The 16,408-nt window shown below is 40.0% G+C and overlaps 1 protein-coding gene across 1 annotated transcript in view; it reads right to left on the reverse strand.

Moving 5' to 3' along the window:
* The window catches only part of LOC128506258 (macrophage mannose receptor 1-like), a 35,913-nt gene extending 21,882 nt beyond the window's left edge, over window positions 1–14,031 (reverse strand). Inside the window, exon 1 of the mRNA XM_053476618.1 lies at window positions 13,981–14,031. Within this exon, the coding sequence (XP_053332593.1) occupies window positions 13,981–14,017 (37 nt within the window). The 5' untranslated portion in view covers window positions 14,018–14,031. The remainder of the gene's footprint in view (window positions 1–13,980) is intronic.
* Window positions 14,032–16,408: the final 2,377 nt, after the last annotated feature.

Raw genomic sequence — 16,408 nt, forward strand, 5'->3', positions numbered from 1 at the left:
ATTTCCATCTCTCATATCGCCCGGGATCCAAAAACACTAAAGTTGATGCTCTCTCTCAGCAACTTAAGCTGGATTCCCCCCAGGCGAACCCGCGCCTGTTCTTCCTTCGGCCAAAATCATCACACCACTTTAACTGGACTTGAAAACGAGGGTCCGCGAGGCGCAGACCACCAAGACCGAACCGGCAGGTGTACCACCTGGACGAATCTATGTACCCAAAACCATGAGATCCAAGGTCCTCCAATGGGGCCACTCCTCCCCCCTCTCAGGACACCCAGGCACGTTCAGGCGTGTCCAGGGTGCGCCAGGGCCAAAGACATTAACCAACCTACGCCGGGAGACCTTCAACCCCTTCCGGTTCCCTGTCAATCCTAGACGCACATTGCCGTCGACTTTGTTGTGAGCCTGCCGGTCTTCGAAGGAAAAGACACCATCATAACCATCGTCGATCGGTTCTTTGAGGCCGTGCATCTGGTGGCCCTCGCCGGACTCCCGTCAGCCAAACTTACAGCCGAGCTAACATTAGAGCACGTAGTCCGTCTGCATGGGTTCCCTTAGGACATCGTCTCGGACAGAGGGCCCCAGTTTACTGCCAAATTCTGGAAGGCCTTCTGCCGTCTGATCAACTCCACCTGCAGTCTATCGTTGGGATACCATCCACAGACTAACGGTCAGACGGAGCGCACCAACCAACAACTGGAGCGCTATCTGAGATGTTTTATCGCCGACCGTCAGCGCTGCTGGGCTCGCTACCTCATCTGGGCTGAACTTTCACACAATCTCCATGTATCTTCAGCCACGAAGCTAAGCCCATTTGAGGTGTGCTACGGCTTCCAACCTTCGATGTTCAACCTTCAAGAACCGGAGGTTGATGTGCCGTCAGCCCAACAGTTGGTCTGCTCCAGCTTCCTGCGGCGCTCCGGATCCATCCCGTATTTTACATCTCTTAACTAAAACCCTTGCTCTCTTTGCATTACATAAAAACAGATTATTTGTTTCCAGAAATGAATTGGTAAATGTTAAAGTAGACAATTAAAGCTTTCTATAGATATGTATTTTGTGTCTCTCTGTGGAGTATTTGCTGAGTTTCAGTTTATTTTAATGACGTTTTTCTCCCTGCAGTTCACGCAGACCAACACGACAGACAACGCGTGTGTGTCAAATACATTCTCAAATAACCTTAACACTAAAAATATATACCTTATTTTGTCCTCAGATTCTTTCTTGTAACTCTCCTCTCTTAGTCACATACCTGATGGCTCATTATGCAGATCAGTATGCAGGCCCTTGTCTACTCAGGTGTGAATCACTGCATTAGTAATGATAGTTCACGCCTTCTCGACCCTTTACACATTTAAAAAGTGACTTAAAAATGTTATTCACTATATTGTTTTCTGTGAGCAAGTAAACAAGAGCATTTTCACATCATTTTGAAGCAAAAACACTAGTCCACCAGCCCAGTTCTCAAAAAGTCTTGTGAACAAATGTTCTGTATGAGTTTCATGGCCTTATTAGAGCTACTTTTATTTTCACAAAACTGTGATGGGGATACTAACCATGCATAATATTTTTTTTTCCTGAAAAATGCGAACATATACATTCATTTTGGTCAGGTATTATTGTAGAGCAGTTTGTGCTGATTACAAGAAAAATACAGGTTGGTCAATAATACATTATAAGTAGCTGAAAAAAAGCACAAATATCAGAGCATGTCCAAACATCTGAAGGGCCCCAAAATCACCTCGGACCTCAGAGGGTTAACAATAAATCTCTTCTGATTTTCTGCTCATGATCTTTACACACCTTTTTTTGTACTTTAGTCTCTCTGTGAAGAGGACAAATGAACTACTTTGCATGAAACAGGTGACCATAATTACATGTTTGTTCTGTAATAGACTAAAGGACCTTCTAGGAACGAGGTAAATGTTGCTTTTCAATTGCAAACAGGTTGACACAAGTTAACTAATTATGCAACTTTAAAACTACTGAAGTATGTCAGGTTGACAGGAAACTTTTAGGGGGCGCTAGTGTGCGAGCGTATGGAGTAGACGTGTGTTAACACAGCTCCTCTTCGCAATATTAATAATTAAGTATTACATACCAGATATATAAAAAAATTGGGGCCAGTCAACCAGTTTTACCTTTCTGAATATCTAATTGACATATATAAGTTGTAAGGTTAGTCATGTCGAAGGCAATTCAGTCTAAACTTACTGCTAGCCATAAAAGTAAAGAGGCTAATGTTAGCTCTCCCTCTGTGGCTAGCAAATTAACCCGCTCGGAGTCTTCCCACTCAGCGGAGATGTCACTGGCTATGTGCAAAGAGCTTTGTAAAGAGATGTCAGAGGCCATTCTTCGCGGCATTAACGAACGTTTCGACGCATTCGAGGTAAAATTTCAGTCTCTTTTGACCTCACAAGCCGACCTGGAGTCTCAGGTGCTCACTCAAGAGCAAGCTGTCAATGACCATGAAACCCAGATTCAACTTCTGGAAAAGAAATGTTCCGAACTGACCAGCGCTAACAAGCAACTGCAAACTAAAGTTTTCGATTCGGAAGCACGCTCCCGCAGAAACAACATTAAAATTGTGGGCATTCCAGAAGGAGAAGAAATTTTTCAAACCCACAGAATTTGTTTCCAAGTTGATTTTGCAACTGTTCTCAGCGGAACATTTCCCAAAGCCTGTGTCTATTGACCGTGCTCACCGCTCACTCCAGCCGAAGCTGGCTCCGGGCGCAAACCCACGCACTATCATGGCACGTGTTCACCATTATCAACAGAAAGAACTGATCATTCGCCTCGGTAGACAACAACCTCTGGAATATAACAGGAAGAGAATTTTTATCTTCCCGGACTACACAAACGAGGTATTGATGCAACGCCGTGCTTTCCGTGATGTGCTGCGAATTCTTCGAGACACAGGTGTCACACACAGCTTACGTTACCCGGCCAAGCTTCACATCCATCATCCAGACGGAGCACCCACCATCTTTTCAGATCCAAAAGAAGCAACACGGTTTGTGGAAGAGAATTATTCCCGTTCAGAGGCTGTCAAATAATAATTTTTACTATTATTTTTTTAATTTGTGGCAAGTAAAAACTGGCTGTGCCAAGTGAATTTTTGAACTGGTTGAACTGGTCCAATTCATGTTAGAGGTTGGGAGTCTTCAGTTAAGTTCATGGTATCATTTATAGGCTTTACACTGATGTTTCACTATCTACAGTTTCATAATTTGTGTACATCACTAAAGAAGCATATATCAATCAATATAATTGTTTCACAGAACAACGAAGATTAAGATGTAATTGGATTTCACAGGTTTACCAATCACCCTTTACTTCCAAGTCCCGAGGCGTTGCCATTCTCTATCGCAAAAACGTACTACTTACTAATTCGCGCGCAGACCCAAATGGAAAATACATTATCATTTCTGGCAGTATTAACTCAATCCCTGTTACTTTCCTTAACATATATGGTCCAAATTTTGATGACCCATTATTTTTTAAAAAGGTTTTTAATCTGCTTTCAGACGATAATAAAACAAACATTATAATCGGAGGGGACTTTAATTGTGTTCTGGATCCCTATTTAGACAGAGTATCCTCTTGTCCCCCACCCAATATTGCATCACCTCAAACTTTAAATAATTTAATCAAATCTAGGAATCTCATTGATATCTGGAGACTTATCTCTGATCATAGTCCCCTACTAATGACCATTGATTTTACCCTTCCCAAACAACATTACTCATGGCGTTTCAACCCCTTGTTATTGGCTGACAATAAATTTCGTGAAAGCATGGCAGTAAAGATAAGCGAGTTTATTGAAATAAATGACACAGGGGAGGTATCAGATTCAACCCTTTGGGAAACACTTAAGGTGGTAATGCGTGGTCATATCATTTCTTATGAATCTTCTGTTAGAAAGGAAAGGGACAAGCGTCTAATAGAAATTGAAAACATCCTTCTCATGCTTGAATCAGCATACTAAATTTCAAAATCCCCATTAGAGTTCAATGAAATTGTGAAGTTTAAATATGAATATAACTGCATTGTAGGATGTCAGGTTAATAATTCACTTCTTAAACTGAAACAAAAGCAATTTGAATTAGGAGACAAGCCGCAGAAACTGTTAGCACAGCAACTTAAAAGCTCTCAAGCTACTAGGTCAATCTATAGAATTAAATCAAATTCAGCCGTTTTGCTCACCAACCCTATGGACATCAACAACAGGTTTAGAGAGTTTTATAGTGACCTCTATTCCTCTAAATGTAATGTCACAGAATCTGACCTAGATACCTTTTTTGACTCTATGGATAATCCAAGGCTCAGCGATCTGGCTAGGGAAGAATTGGACTTTGATTTTATCAAGGAAGAACTACTTTCGGTAATTAAATAATTTCCTTCCGGGAAGGCTGGATTTTCTAGCGAATATTATAAAGCATTTTCAGACTTACTAACTACATTATTACTCAGAATGATTTGTCATTCCGCAAAAGAGAAGACATTACCCAAAACTTTGTGTAAGGGCCATATTTCATTCTTGTGATTTGTTGTTATGTTTATCTTATTTCAGTTTATTAGTTAAGCATTAAGCATTACCAGTACCCTGGAAAGACCCATCGATAAGCTGTGCCTCATATCTGAAATGGACTGTTAATTACCTTATAAAGTAGTCATGTTCCTTTCACTTAGTACGCAGCGATATGAATACCTTAAGTTAAACCGTTAACAAATGTTTAAAGTGTTAAGAAAGCTGATTCAAATTTTTATCCAATAGTAAATTTTGTGGCCCAATTGTAAAAAAAGGAAAAAACAACAAAACCAAAAAATGTGTGTAATTGTCAGTCTTCCTGCCTGTCAATTAGGGGCTGGAAATGTAAGGGCCATATTTCATTCTTGTGATTTGTTGTTATGTTTATCTTATTTCAGTTTATTAGTTAAGCATTAAGCATTAAGTATCATACTTATAATTTGTATTGTGACATCATTTTATGAGTTGTTCTGTGACATCATCCCACAGTTATGCAGTTTCATGTCTATCATGCACGTTAGTTGTTAGTTGTTGTTAAGACACGGAAGGATACAGGTGTGGAGCACACAAGCTTTTGACCGTGAGACAGTAAGCTAAAAGGAATACAGTAAAATGAGTTGTCGTAACTGTAATCTATCGAAGCTACAGAACACAGCAAGCGACTTGTCGTGACTACAGTGGATTTATGCAAGAAACTGTAACAACCGTTGTTTTTGATGTTAAAAATAAACAAGAGACAAAGAAATCAACGAAAGTCTGAAGTCGTCAGTAAAACTGTGTAACAAAAGACACGCGTCAGAACTTGTGAATAACATGCACGTACACTTTGTACGAGGCCAATATCTGTCTCTTACTGAAAAAAGGAAAAGAAGACAGTGACCCCGCCAATTATAGGCCAATTGCTCTTCAAAACTTCGACAGAAAAGTTATTACAAAGGTGCTGGCAAACAGATTGAGTAAACATCTTACATCTATTATTCATCCTGATCAGACTGGGTTTATTCCAGGAAGGTTTTCCTTCTTTAATGTCAGACGACTGCTTAATACAATATACGCAGATCATGGCAAGACTAATCAAACAGCTATTATATCCTTGGATGCACAGAAAGCTTTCGACCAGATAGAATGGCCATATATGTTTGAGTCGTTGCGGCGCTTTGGCATTGGTGAATTATTCATCTCTTGGGTAAAAATAATCTATAACAGTCCAGTATGCTCAATTATAACCAACGGTAATAAGTCAGTTTTATTCCCTCTACATCGTTCGGTTCAACAAGGCTGCCCTCTTTCACCTGCTCTTTTTGCTATTGCATTGGAGCCGCTTCCCTTAAAAATCAGAGGTCACCCTGATATCGAAGGCCTAACACTGATTAGTTTATATGCTAATGATATCCTGTTATATCTGCAAAATGTAGAAAAATCAGTTCCTATTTTGTTGGAATTAATTAATTCATTTGGAAGATTGTCAGGATATACCATCAACTGGACAAAAAGTGATATTATGCCATTGTTGGGTATCTATAGCCCAGATTTCTTTGGAAATACATCATTTAGGATAGTCAGCGATCAGATCACTTACCTGGGCTTAAGAATTCCCAAAAATTCTAAATTAATATTTAAACTAAATTATTTAGAGTTCACATCTAGGTTAAAGCAGAATATAGATTGCTGGAAAATTCTCCCTTTATCCATGATTGGCCGTATTAACTCCATTAAAATAGTGTCCCTCCCCAGATTTCTTTATCTGTGTCAAAATTTACCTATCTTTCTCACATCTGCATTTTTTAAAACCTTGGATTCAGTTATTCTTTCTTATATCTGGAATTATAAAACTCCCAGGATATCTAAAGCTCACCTGCAAAAGCCCAAAGCTTGGCCTTCCCATGTTTAGACAGTTCTACTGGGCTGCTAATGCGAGAGCATTAATGTATTGGAACACCTGCCGCACAATGGATCATGCACCTGATTCCCCTCTGTGGGTAAAAATGGAAGCTAACTCATTTGGTGACTCCTTACAGGCCTTGCTGTTCTCTAAGCTGGGTAAACCTAACACTCTAAGTTATATAACAAGAAACTCTTCACAATTTTTAACCAGATCGAGAAGGTGCTCAATATACCCGAGACTTCAGTAAGAACCCCCATCTGTTTTAATCATTCTTTTCTGCCACCATGGTCAGACAAATGCTATGATGCTTGGAGTAGGAGTGGACTAACTACCATCCAAGATTTTTATATTAATGGTAAATTTGCCTCCTTTGATCAGATAAGGGACAAATTCCAGCTTCCCAATTCACATTTTTTCCGCTATTTACAAGTTAGGCATTATGTCAGAGATAAAATAAAAAACTTTGAAAGTATACCAATCCAACATTCTTTCATCGACGTCTTGGTGCGTCCCCCTGACTCCAGACAAATGGTCTCATCGTTTGTATCCGTTTTCAGCAGTCAAGTTAAAACACCTACTGACCATCTACGAAAGGCGTGGAGTAGCGAGTTGGGCATTGACCTGTCTGAATCCTTGTGGACTGAAATTATGGCCAGAATACATTCTTGTTCCATTAACAGTAGACACCATTTAATTCAGTTTAAAGTCATACAAAAGATATTAGTCCTCATGCTGAACTAGCAATCTTTGGTTGTTCAGAATCAACGCTGCATCTACCTAAAGCCTTACAGAAATCTTTGATGCTTGGTATGAACACCGCCAAGAGGCTAATTTTAACAGACTGGAAATCTCACTCTGCGCCATCTTTTCAAAGGTGGATTTTGGAAATGGTGTCTATTATCCGGATGGAAAAATTAAGGTACACACGATCCAATTTCTTGGATATATTTTTCGATATTTGAAGTCCGTTTCTTTCCTATCTGGAGAACGACAAAGACAGGAATACTGTTCATATTTAACAATTCATAGCCTACTATTGCATGTTGTACATTTATTGTACCCCCTGGCAGCTTAGTTATTTAGTTATCTATTTTTTAAGTTTATTTATTTATTTGTAAGTGTATGTGTGTAATCATTTAATTGTTAGTTTTAGTGTGTGTGTTTTTTTTGTTTTTTTTCTTATTATGTTTTTTTCAGGTACTGTGTGTAGTAAATGTGTAGGTATGTTTCAATCTGTTGGTTGTTAATAATGTAAAATTAATAAATATAATTAAAAAAAAAAAACAGGGAACTTTTACATTTAGCCAAATATGGTGAGAGATGGAGGGAGAATACAAAGCTTTGAATTTATTTGTGTATGTCAGGCATTTATTGTATTTTTGCTCAGCTCTTTGCATATTGCCAAAGAAAAAGATTTTATCCCTGTAACAGGTTTCTGCCTGTTGTTCTTACCTCTGATGACATATTGATGTTACATGAATAAAGAACAGTTATTTTTGCATGAGCTGTTCCTGTTTACATACAGACTTGAGGTGTTTTTTTTTTCTTGACACACACACAGTGTCTAAGTAAATGTCCTTTGTTAGTGTACATTAATACATATTTCATATATTTGTCCCTTACTTGAGTAGTTTTATTAGAGGATACTTTTTTTTTACTTTTACTCCACTACATTGTGCAACTAATATATGTACTTTGTACTTTACTATCTCATATCCTCAGTAAAAAATTTTATCTTGTAGCAAGTGTTTGACATCAGAAGGAGAAACTTTTGCGGACAGGGTTAGGAACAGCATGATCATAATTGGGAAGCAGAAAGCAAGCAAGAGGGAAAGAAAGAGAGGGGAGAGAGAGAGAGAGAGAAAAAACAAGACTTTTACTATGACTGTCAGCTAACGCAATCTCAGTTTCACTGATACTTAAATAATTTTTAAAGGTAAGTACATGTACTTGTATCAAGTAGAAAAGTACTGTGAATAAAGGACTTTTACTTGAGCAGTATTTATCTAGGGTATCGCCTCGGGTTACTTTGCTGTAACCCTGTTCCCTGAAAAGGCGGGAACGAGATGCTGCGTGAAAACGCTATGGGAACATCTTTTCGTGTTGCCAGTTGTGAAGCATGTGTGTATCAAACACGCAAAATTTTGGCTTATATAACCACGGTCAGGTGACGTCATCTGATAAGACGCACCTACAATTTATAAATAGGAGTAAACCGGAAACATTCTTTAGATCGATTTTGCCCAAAGGGTCATCCGGTCACGCAGGCAGTGCGGGACTGGAGCGCAGCATCTCGTTCCTGCCTTTTCAGGGAACATGGTTACAGCAAAGTAACACGAGACGTTCCCTTTTAAAGGCTACACTCGATCCTGCGTGAAAACGCTATGGAAACAAAAGTACCAACGCCGCCGCACTGCAAGTTTGTGTAGCGTGTGCGCACAAAGGCCGAGGAGGTTTCAGAATTATCTCTGGGAGGCTGACTCGAGGACTCGTGAGCGCGGAATAGCATGAAAATCCAGGCTGTAAAATCTAACAAATGTGTGCAGAGAGGACCAACCTGCTGCATCACACACTTGCTGCAGGGGAATACCTCTTGCCAGTGCAATAAATGAGGCGATCCCCCTGGGTGAATGAGCCTTAATTCCTAGAGGCGAAGTGAGCCCTAGCGCCTCATAGGAGAGGGCAATAGCATCTCTCACCCAGTGTGACAAGATCTGTGTAGTGGTGGCCGCCCCCCAGTTGCGGCCCCCATGGCATATAAAGAGCTGTTCTGTAACTTACGCCACTGGCTGGTGAGGTGGGCGTAAATCTAAAGAGCACATACTACACACAGTAAGTGAAGTCTCTCCTGCTCCGGAGCTGTAAAAGGCAGAGGACAATGGCCCGGACTAGCTCAGGGGCAAAGTCCAGGCAGGATGGGGAGACTGACAAGGCGTGCAGATCTCCAATCCTCTTCAGAGAGGTAATGGCCATCAAAAAAAAAATCTTAAGGGTCAGAAACCTGACAGGCGCTGACTCTAGTGGCTCGAAAGGGGTGTCGACTAGACCTTCGAGCACGATAGATAGATCCCATGAAGGGACAGTGGCTCTAGTGGGTGGCCTCAACCGTTTAGCTCCATGAATGAAACGGGCAACTAAAGGGCGTTTCCAACAATCAGAACGTGACAGGCTGAAATAGCGGCTACGTCCGTCCTGAGAGTACTAGGGCACAAGCCCAAGGACAACTTTTCCTGCAGAAACTCCAGCACTGAAACAATTCGGCAGTGGAATTTAGACTAGTGTCAATTACGCTGGCTGAAAGACCAACTTGACTTAGTTGGTCCCATTCAGGGGCCAAACATGAAGGTTTCAAAGCTCGGACCGGGGATGAAATATTGTCCCCTGCGCCTGAGACAGAAGATCTCTCCTCACTGGAATCAGCCGTGGTGAGCCCCCGAGAAGAGATATTAGGTCCGAGAACCACACTCTGGTCGGCCAACAGGACACTATCAATAAGAGGCGCAAACGCTGTTGATGGACCCCTACCAGGACTCCCGGGATCAGAGCTATCGGAGGAAACGCATAGAGGCATAATTTGGGCCATGTATGGGCCATGGCGTCCAGACCCAGGGGAGCTGGACGAGTCAGATAGTAATAGAGGGGACATTGTGCTGTCTCTTGGGAGGCAAAGAGGTCCACCTCTGCTGTAAAATTTTTTCCCAGATCTGACTGACTACTTTGGGATGGAGACTACATTCCCCGTGTGTCACAGCTTGTCTGGACAACATGTCTGCTCCCACATTCATGTGCCCATGAATGTTAATCGCCTGAGGGACAGGAGCTTGTCCTGTGCCCAAAGCAGAACCTGGTGCGCTAGCTTGTTCAAGCAGCACGAGCGCAGTCCGCCTTGGCGATTTTGATGACAAGACGGACCTAGAGTGGGACCCAAAGTCAGGAACCAGGGTCTGAACCACATAGAAAGGGTATGAAGTCCTTTGCGTGTAACCCTTATTTGCCTTTGGGGATTGGCCCTTGCATAAAAAACCCTGGCTCTTAGCCACAACTGAAAAGCTAATATGTGCAGAAGGCCCAAAGGTATCACCGTGGATGCAGCTGCCATGAGGCCTAAACATTTTTGAAAGTGATGTACAGTCACTCTCTGGTCTAGCCTGATTTCCTTCAGGACATTGAGAATGGACTTAATACGAGCGCGGGACAGCTGTGCCTGCATAACGATCAAGTCCCATGTGACACCCAAGTATGTTGTCCTCTGAGCCGGAAATAGAACGCTTTTCGTAGACTTGAGTCTCAATCCTAACAAATGGCGCTGAGCTAGGACGACATACCGATGTTAAAGTGCTAGCTCCTGAGACGGGGTCAGGATCAGCCAGTTGTCTATGTAATTTAAAATACGGATGCCCTGGAGTCGCAATGGAGCCAGGACTGCATCCATACACTTTGTGTATGTGCGGGGTGATAGAGCTGGACTAAATGGAAGGACCAGATACTGATAAGCTTTGCCACCGAAAGTAAACCTCAGGAACTTCATGTGTTGTGACAAAATTTGTATGAGAAAAAATGCGTCCTTTAGATCTATTGTCACAAACCAATCCCTTGGTTGGATTTGTGAGACAATGATTTTGACAGTCAGCATTTTAAATCTTTACTTTTTGAGATTGCGGTTCAGCTCGCGAAGATCTAGGATTGTACGCAGCCCCCATTTTTCTCGGAGACCAAGAAATAACGACTGTAGTAGCCTGACTCTATGTCTAGAAGGGAAACGTGTTCTATGGCCCCTTTCTCCAGCAACGCCTGCAGTTTGAGAGTCAGCAGATGCGGTATTACGGAAGTGGAGACCATGCCGTTGAAGGCGGGCATGCCGTTGAAGGCGGGTTGAAGGAGGGCGATGTGCAAACTTAATCCTGTAGCCTTTTTCTACAGTCTTTAACACCCAGGGAGATATGCCTGGCAGTAGCTTCCACGCTGCCAGTTACTCCGAAAGGGGCACAAGTAGCACTTCGCCTGCATGAGTGAGACCGGGGCATCAAGGAGGAATGTTCGATCCTTATCCTTGATGCCTGTCAAATTTAACCCACAGGTGCCTCTCTGCGGACACCAGGGAAGCCATAGAACAGCTGATAGCACAGGCCGTCTGCTTGGTTGCACGAAGGGACAAGTCACTAGCCTGGCATAATTCTGTGAATGCTATCTCATTCACGATGCTGCTTGTGCTCAAATCCTTTAGCAGACCGGCCTGGTATGCCTGCAAGACCGCCATGGTCTGCAAAGAAGCGCCGGCCTGACCTGCTGCTTGGAAAGCCTTTCCTGCCAGGGTAGAAGTAGTTCTACACGACTTAAGAAGAGAGATAGCCTGCGAGCGTCTTTTCTATCTGGGGCATCACCATATAACCTCATGCTTTTGCATCAACGGTATTCGCATAAAACGAAGTCGATGGTACAAAGATACGGAATGAATAAGGCTTGCTTCAAGAACGAGTTAATTCGTTGTGGAGGTCATCAAAAAAGGGGAAAGAGCGGCGTTGTGGCTTCATCTCCTGGCCGCCCGACAGAAATCTGTCATCTAATTTTGAGCGTTTGGGGAAGGCTTGCTCCTGTGGCCAATCGATGTGCAGCCACTCGACTACACGCGTTATAACTTTAAGCAGCTCCTCATACTCTCTATCATCCTTAGAGGAGCGTTCTGAGGTAGCTATTTCCATTTCCACAGAAGCAAGAGAGCGAGTCTCTTCTACACACTCGCGAAAAGCACCGGAGTGGAAGGATCTTTTTAAACTCCGCCATTATATTGATGAGTTAAACACTTTTCTTTGCTTTTTACTTTGCTTTTGATTGTTTGTCGGTTTCATGATATTGCACACTCTTAGCGTGCTAAGAAAACTCTTAAGATATATCTTACATTGAGTGATTACTTTAAGTGTGTTCCCTGAACTGTCCCTTGGGAGTCTTCTTAAATCTTCTAAAGTCACTGCCTCTTAGTGCCGTGATAACGTTTCCATCTTACCACGCAAAAAAAATTAAACATGTTCATCATGCGTAAGCTCGCGGACCTTGCAGATCTTCGCTGGACATCGGGCGGGCACTTGAGGCGGCTCATGGTGCCTAATACCCCTATCTCACTTATGTGTTCCGCTAAGTTCTGCATGGTCCGCAAGCTTTCGCAAGGACCGACAAAAAAAGTTAAACATTAAATTTTTTATGCGGAAAGATAGAAACATAATCACAGCGCAAAAACTTGCGGTAAATCATGATGAACCTTACTTACAGCCACTGTGCAAAACTGCATGGGTGAGAAAGGACTATAAAACCGTATGTCACAGCGAGTCAAACCACGTAGGTGAGATAGGTGTACAGATAGAGCCACGCCAAATTGCCGCAACCGTGTGAATGGCGTACGGCTGCCCTATGCACACTGTAATTCCCCCTCCTTTTCCTTCGGGAAAGGCGTGTCAAAATTTCACAGAAAACACGCCCATTTAAGCCCTATTCAAGCGGAAACTGTCCAAAAACTCCCAAGTTCAATGGATGCAAGGATTGTGAAGGTGATATTAAAGAAGGGGTCCTATGTCAAGATGCAACATGTCCTGTTAGAATGTTTTTGATTAAAATAGCTTTTTATTTCAGTAAATATGACCCCCTAAAGCTGCAAATTCAACAAAAGCCCATTTTTAGTTCTTTACAGCCTATAAAATGTTTTAACTCTGTTATGCATAATAATTTGCAACAGTGCATTTTCATTTTTTTTTTTAAATAAATATCAATAGGAGGTTTGTTCAATAAAATTCAAATTATACACTAATGGTTGATAACTAGAAAATTACACTGACTGTCATTTGCATTGACTAATTATGAAAATCAGAGAAAGATATCATTTGCATAATAATTTGGAACGTAGTGTAAACCACACAACTCCGTTTTCAGTTTAGCACAACAACACGCTGTATCACAGCCAAATTGTTTGCCACCTGTTTAATATTAAAAGTGATTGCCAATTTTAATGCATTAGTCACATTATGAAATAGGCTAGTTTAAAGTCACTCTATTATTTCTATTATCATATAAAATTAAATTCTTAAAAAGGCCTACAGCATATTTCATAATTAATACGACTTTAATAATGTGTGATAATGTGCTTGCATACACCGCTAATTTATAAAGACTGCTGCTCTGTGGCGACGACTAGCGTCTTGAGCTGAAACTACGCTAAGAGTGAGTTAAGGTTGGTCCAGACCAACCTTACGAGCATGTGACTTACCTAAAAGATACTTAGCGTACGAATGTTTTGGGAAATGCGGCATAATGTTAAGAGAATAATGTTAAGGTACAACTTAAGGACTACTTAGCGATAAGAAGCTTTTGAAAAACCAAAAGCCCTGATACTATATCGCTAACCCTGCATCTCACCATGCATGTTTATGAAGAGTACAACAATTACATACAGAGATTCACTATGCACTATAATTCACTAATCAAATTCACATTCCCTATTTTAGTAACCACATTCATACACACACACACACACACACACACACACATGCACACACAATTCTTTATTTACACTGACCTGAGAAGAGCAGCATCACTGAAATGAGACGAGGCATATCTGCAGGAAAAAACATCTTGAAAACATTTACATTATTATTTATAATTATATGAAGGAAATCAATCACTTTATCAGGCTCTCGCTCTCGTTCAAAAAAATCTGTCATTTTATTAAAAAGTAGACGTTTCTGTCATAAACATGACTTTTACAAAGCAATGACAATTGAGTTGTAATATTACAGAAGTCTAATATTCACTTAATATGTAAAAATTTAACAGTAAAACCAAGCAAGGTATTTTTTTCTCACAAACACACACACGTTCCACACACGTCCCTAAGTGAGATGTTACTAAAGAATCAATAACACATTAGAAAGATAGCATTATATAAATCTTATATTCAGGTTACAGTCAAAGCTTTTGTCTGAACCGTACTTTTATACAAAATTAAGACCTTCTGACCAATCATATTTAAGAATTCAGGTTTACTGTGCTATAAATATATATACACACACACACATATATATATATATATATATATATATATATATATATATATATATATATATAAAATAGATGAAAAGTGTCCATACCTCATGTGTGTCATGTACTCCACTCAGGGTCTGTGTTGTGAGTTATCACTTTTTGTAGCTGAACAAAACAAACATCATTTTAAAGAGTAAAAGGTATGTGTCCTCTTTTAACTCCTCCCATATTTTTGCCTTCAGTGTCAGCGCTCCCAGTGTGGGTAAACAGGAAACTTCAACTATTTTGCAAGGGGGGGGTCAACGGTGATTTTCAAACAAACTTGATGACCCCCTGTTCCTGCTGCTGATCAGCTTCTTCACAACATGATTCCTTTCACAAACCCTACATTATTTTACAAACCCTACATTCATAAAGGAGGCTTTCTAGAGTTAAAGGGGTAAAAACTAATGCCAAACACTGTCTGAATTATGGGATGGTGATGTGTATGTCTCTTTGTGTGATGGATAAAAAGACAGATAGACAAAGGGATAGACAGAGAGTGCTTTATTAATCGCAGTTAATTATTACATTTCTCTGGTACTCTCTGTGTACTCTCACAGCTCTTTGCATATTTCTCTAGAAACAGATGTTATCTCGATATCAGCTGTTTATCAGAGTTTAGCTGTTGCAGCGACGCAGTCATTATTTTCAGGAATTAAAAGGTAACCATGTTAAAAGGGGCTTATATATAGGCTGTTTTTTCATGAATTTAAATAAACTACTGACAGGTAATCAGAAACAGCTGAATTTACAGTGGTGTGTGAACTTGGTGCTAAAGCTTAGTTTTGCACTTTTTTTTATTCAATAATTTAAAAAGCTCAGAAAGGTAACAGATGTTACTAGCATGCTTTATTTAAACTTGTACAGTGCTGATGCAAAAGTTTTAACAGTTAACTATTGAGGGTATAATTTTAATGAAATAACAATTTGAATCTATTTTAATATGAGTGTGAAACATAAAAACATTTTAAAAACTAGAAATTTATAAAAAAAAAAAAAATCTGGACTGTAGAAGTTTCACTCATCATCAACACCCAGTCAATAATGCTGCTGAATTTCCTTTTCTTTCTTCCTTTCTTTCTTCCTTTCTTTCTTTCTTTCTATTGTTTTCTTTTTCTTTATTTTTGAATATAATTTTTAAATAAAATTAATAGTTTTTTTATTTAACAACATTGTCATAAATAGAGACAATTTGAAATATACACTGTTGAAGTTGTATCAGCACCTTTACAATCTTATTTATTTTATTATACACTAACTGTTCCAAAAAATTTGCCATTACAAAAGGGTCAAATTACTGGTTAGCATCAAGCATAAAAACTACAAAAGGCATTTGAAATGACTAGAACTGGGTTAAGAACCATTCAACATATTATCAACAAAAGGGAGGATAGTCCTGAATCATCCTGAACTAGTAAACTAAACCATCAACTTATGTTCGTAGACTATTGACTTTATGTACCGTAAGAAATCTGGCCAGAAATTGTGATCACTTAAACTCTTTACACTACGTTCCAAATTATTATGCAAATGATATCTTTCTTTGATTTTCATAATTAGTCAATGCAAATGACTCAGTATAATTTATAATCAGTCAGTATAATTTTCTAGTTATCAACCATTAGTGTATAATTTGAATTTTATTGAACAAACCTCCTATTGATAACAATATTTATTTCAAAAATAAAAAAACTGAAAATGCACTGTTCCAAATTATTACGCACAACAGAGTTAAAACATTTTATAGGTTGTAAAGAACTGAAAATGGGCTTTTGTTGAATTTGCATCCTACAACATCCAACATCCTAACAGGGCATGTTGCATCTTGACATAGAACCCCTTCTTTAATATTACCTACACAATCCTTGCATCCATTGAACTTGGGAGTTTTTGGACAGTTTCTGCTTGAATTTCTTTGCAGG

The sequence above is a fragment of the Clarias gariepinus genome, chromosome 18 (genome assembly GCF_024256425.1).
Source record: "Clarias gariepinus isolate MV-2021 ecotype Netherlands chromosome 18, CGAR_prim_01v2, whole genome shotgun sequence".
NCBI lineage: Eukaryota > Metazoa > Chordata > Actinopteri > Siluriformes > Clariidae > Clarias > Clarias gariepinus.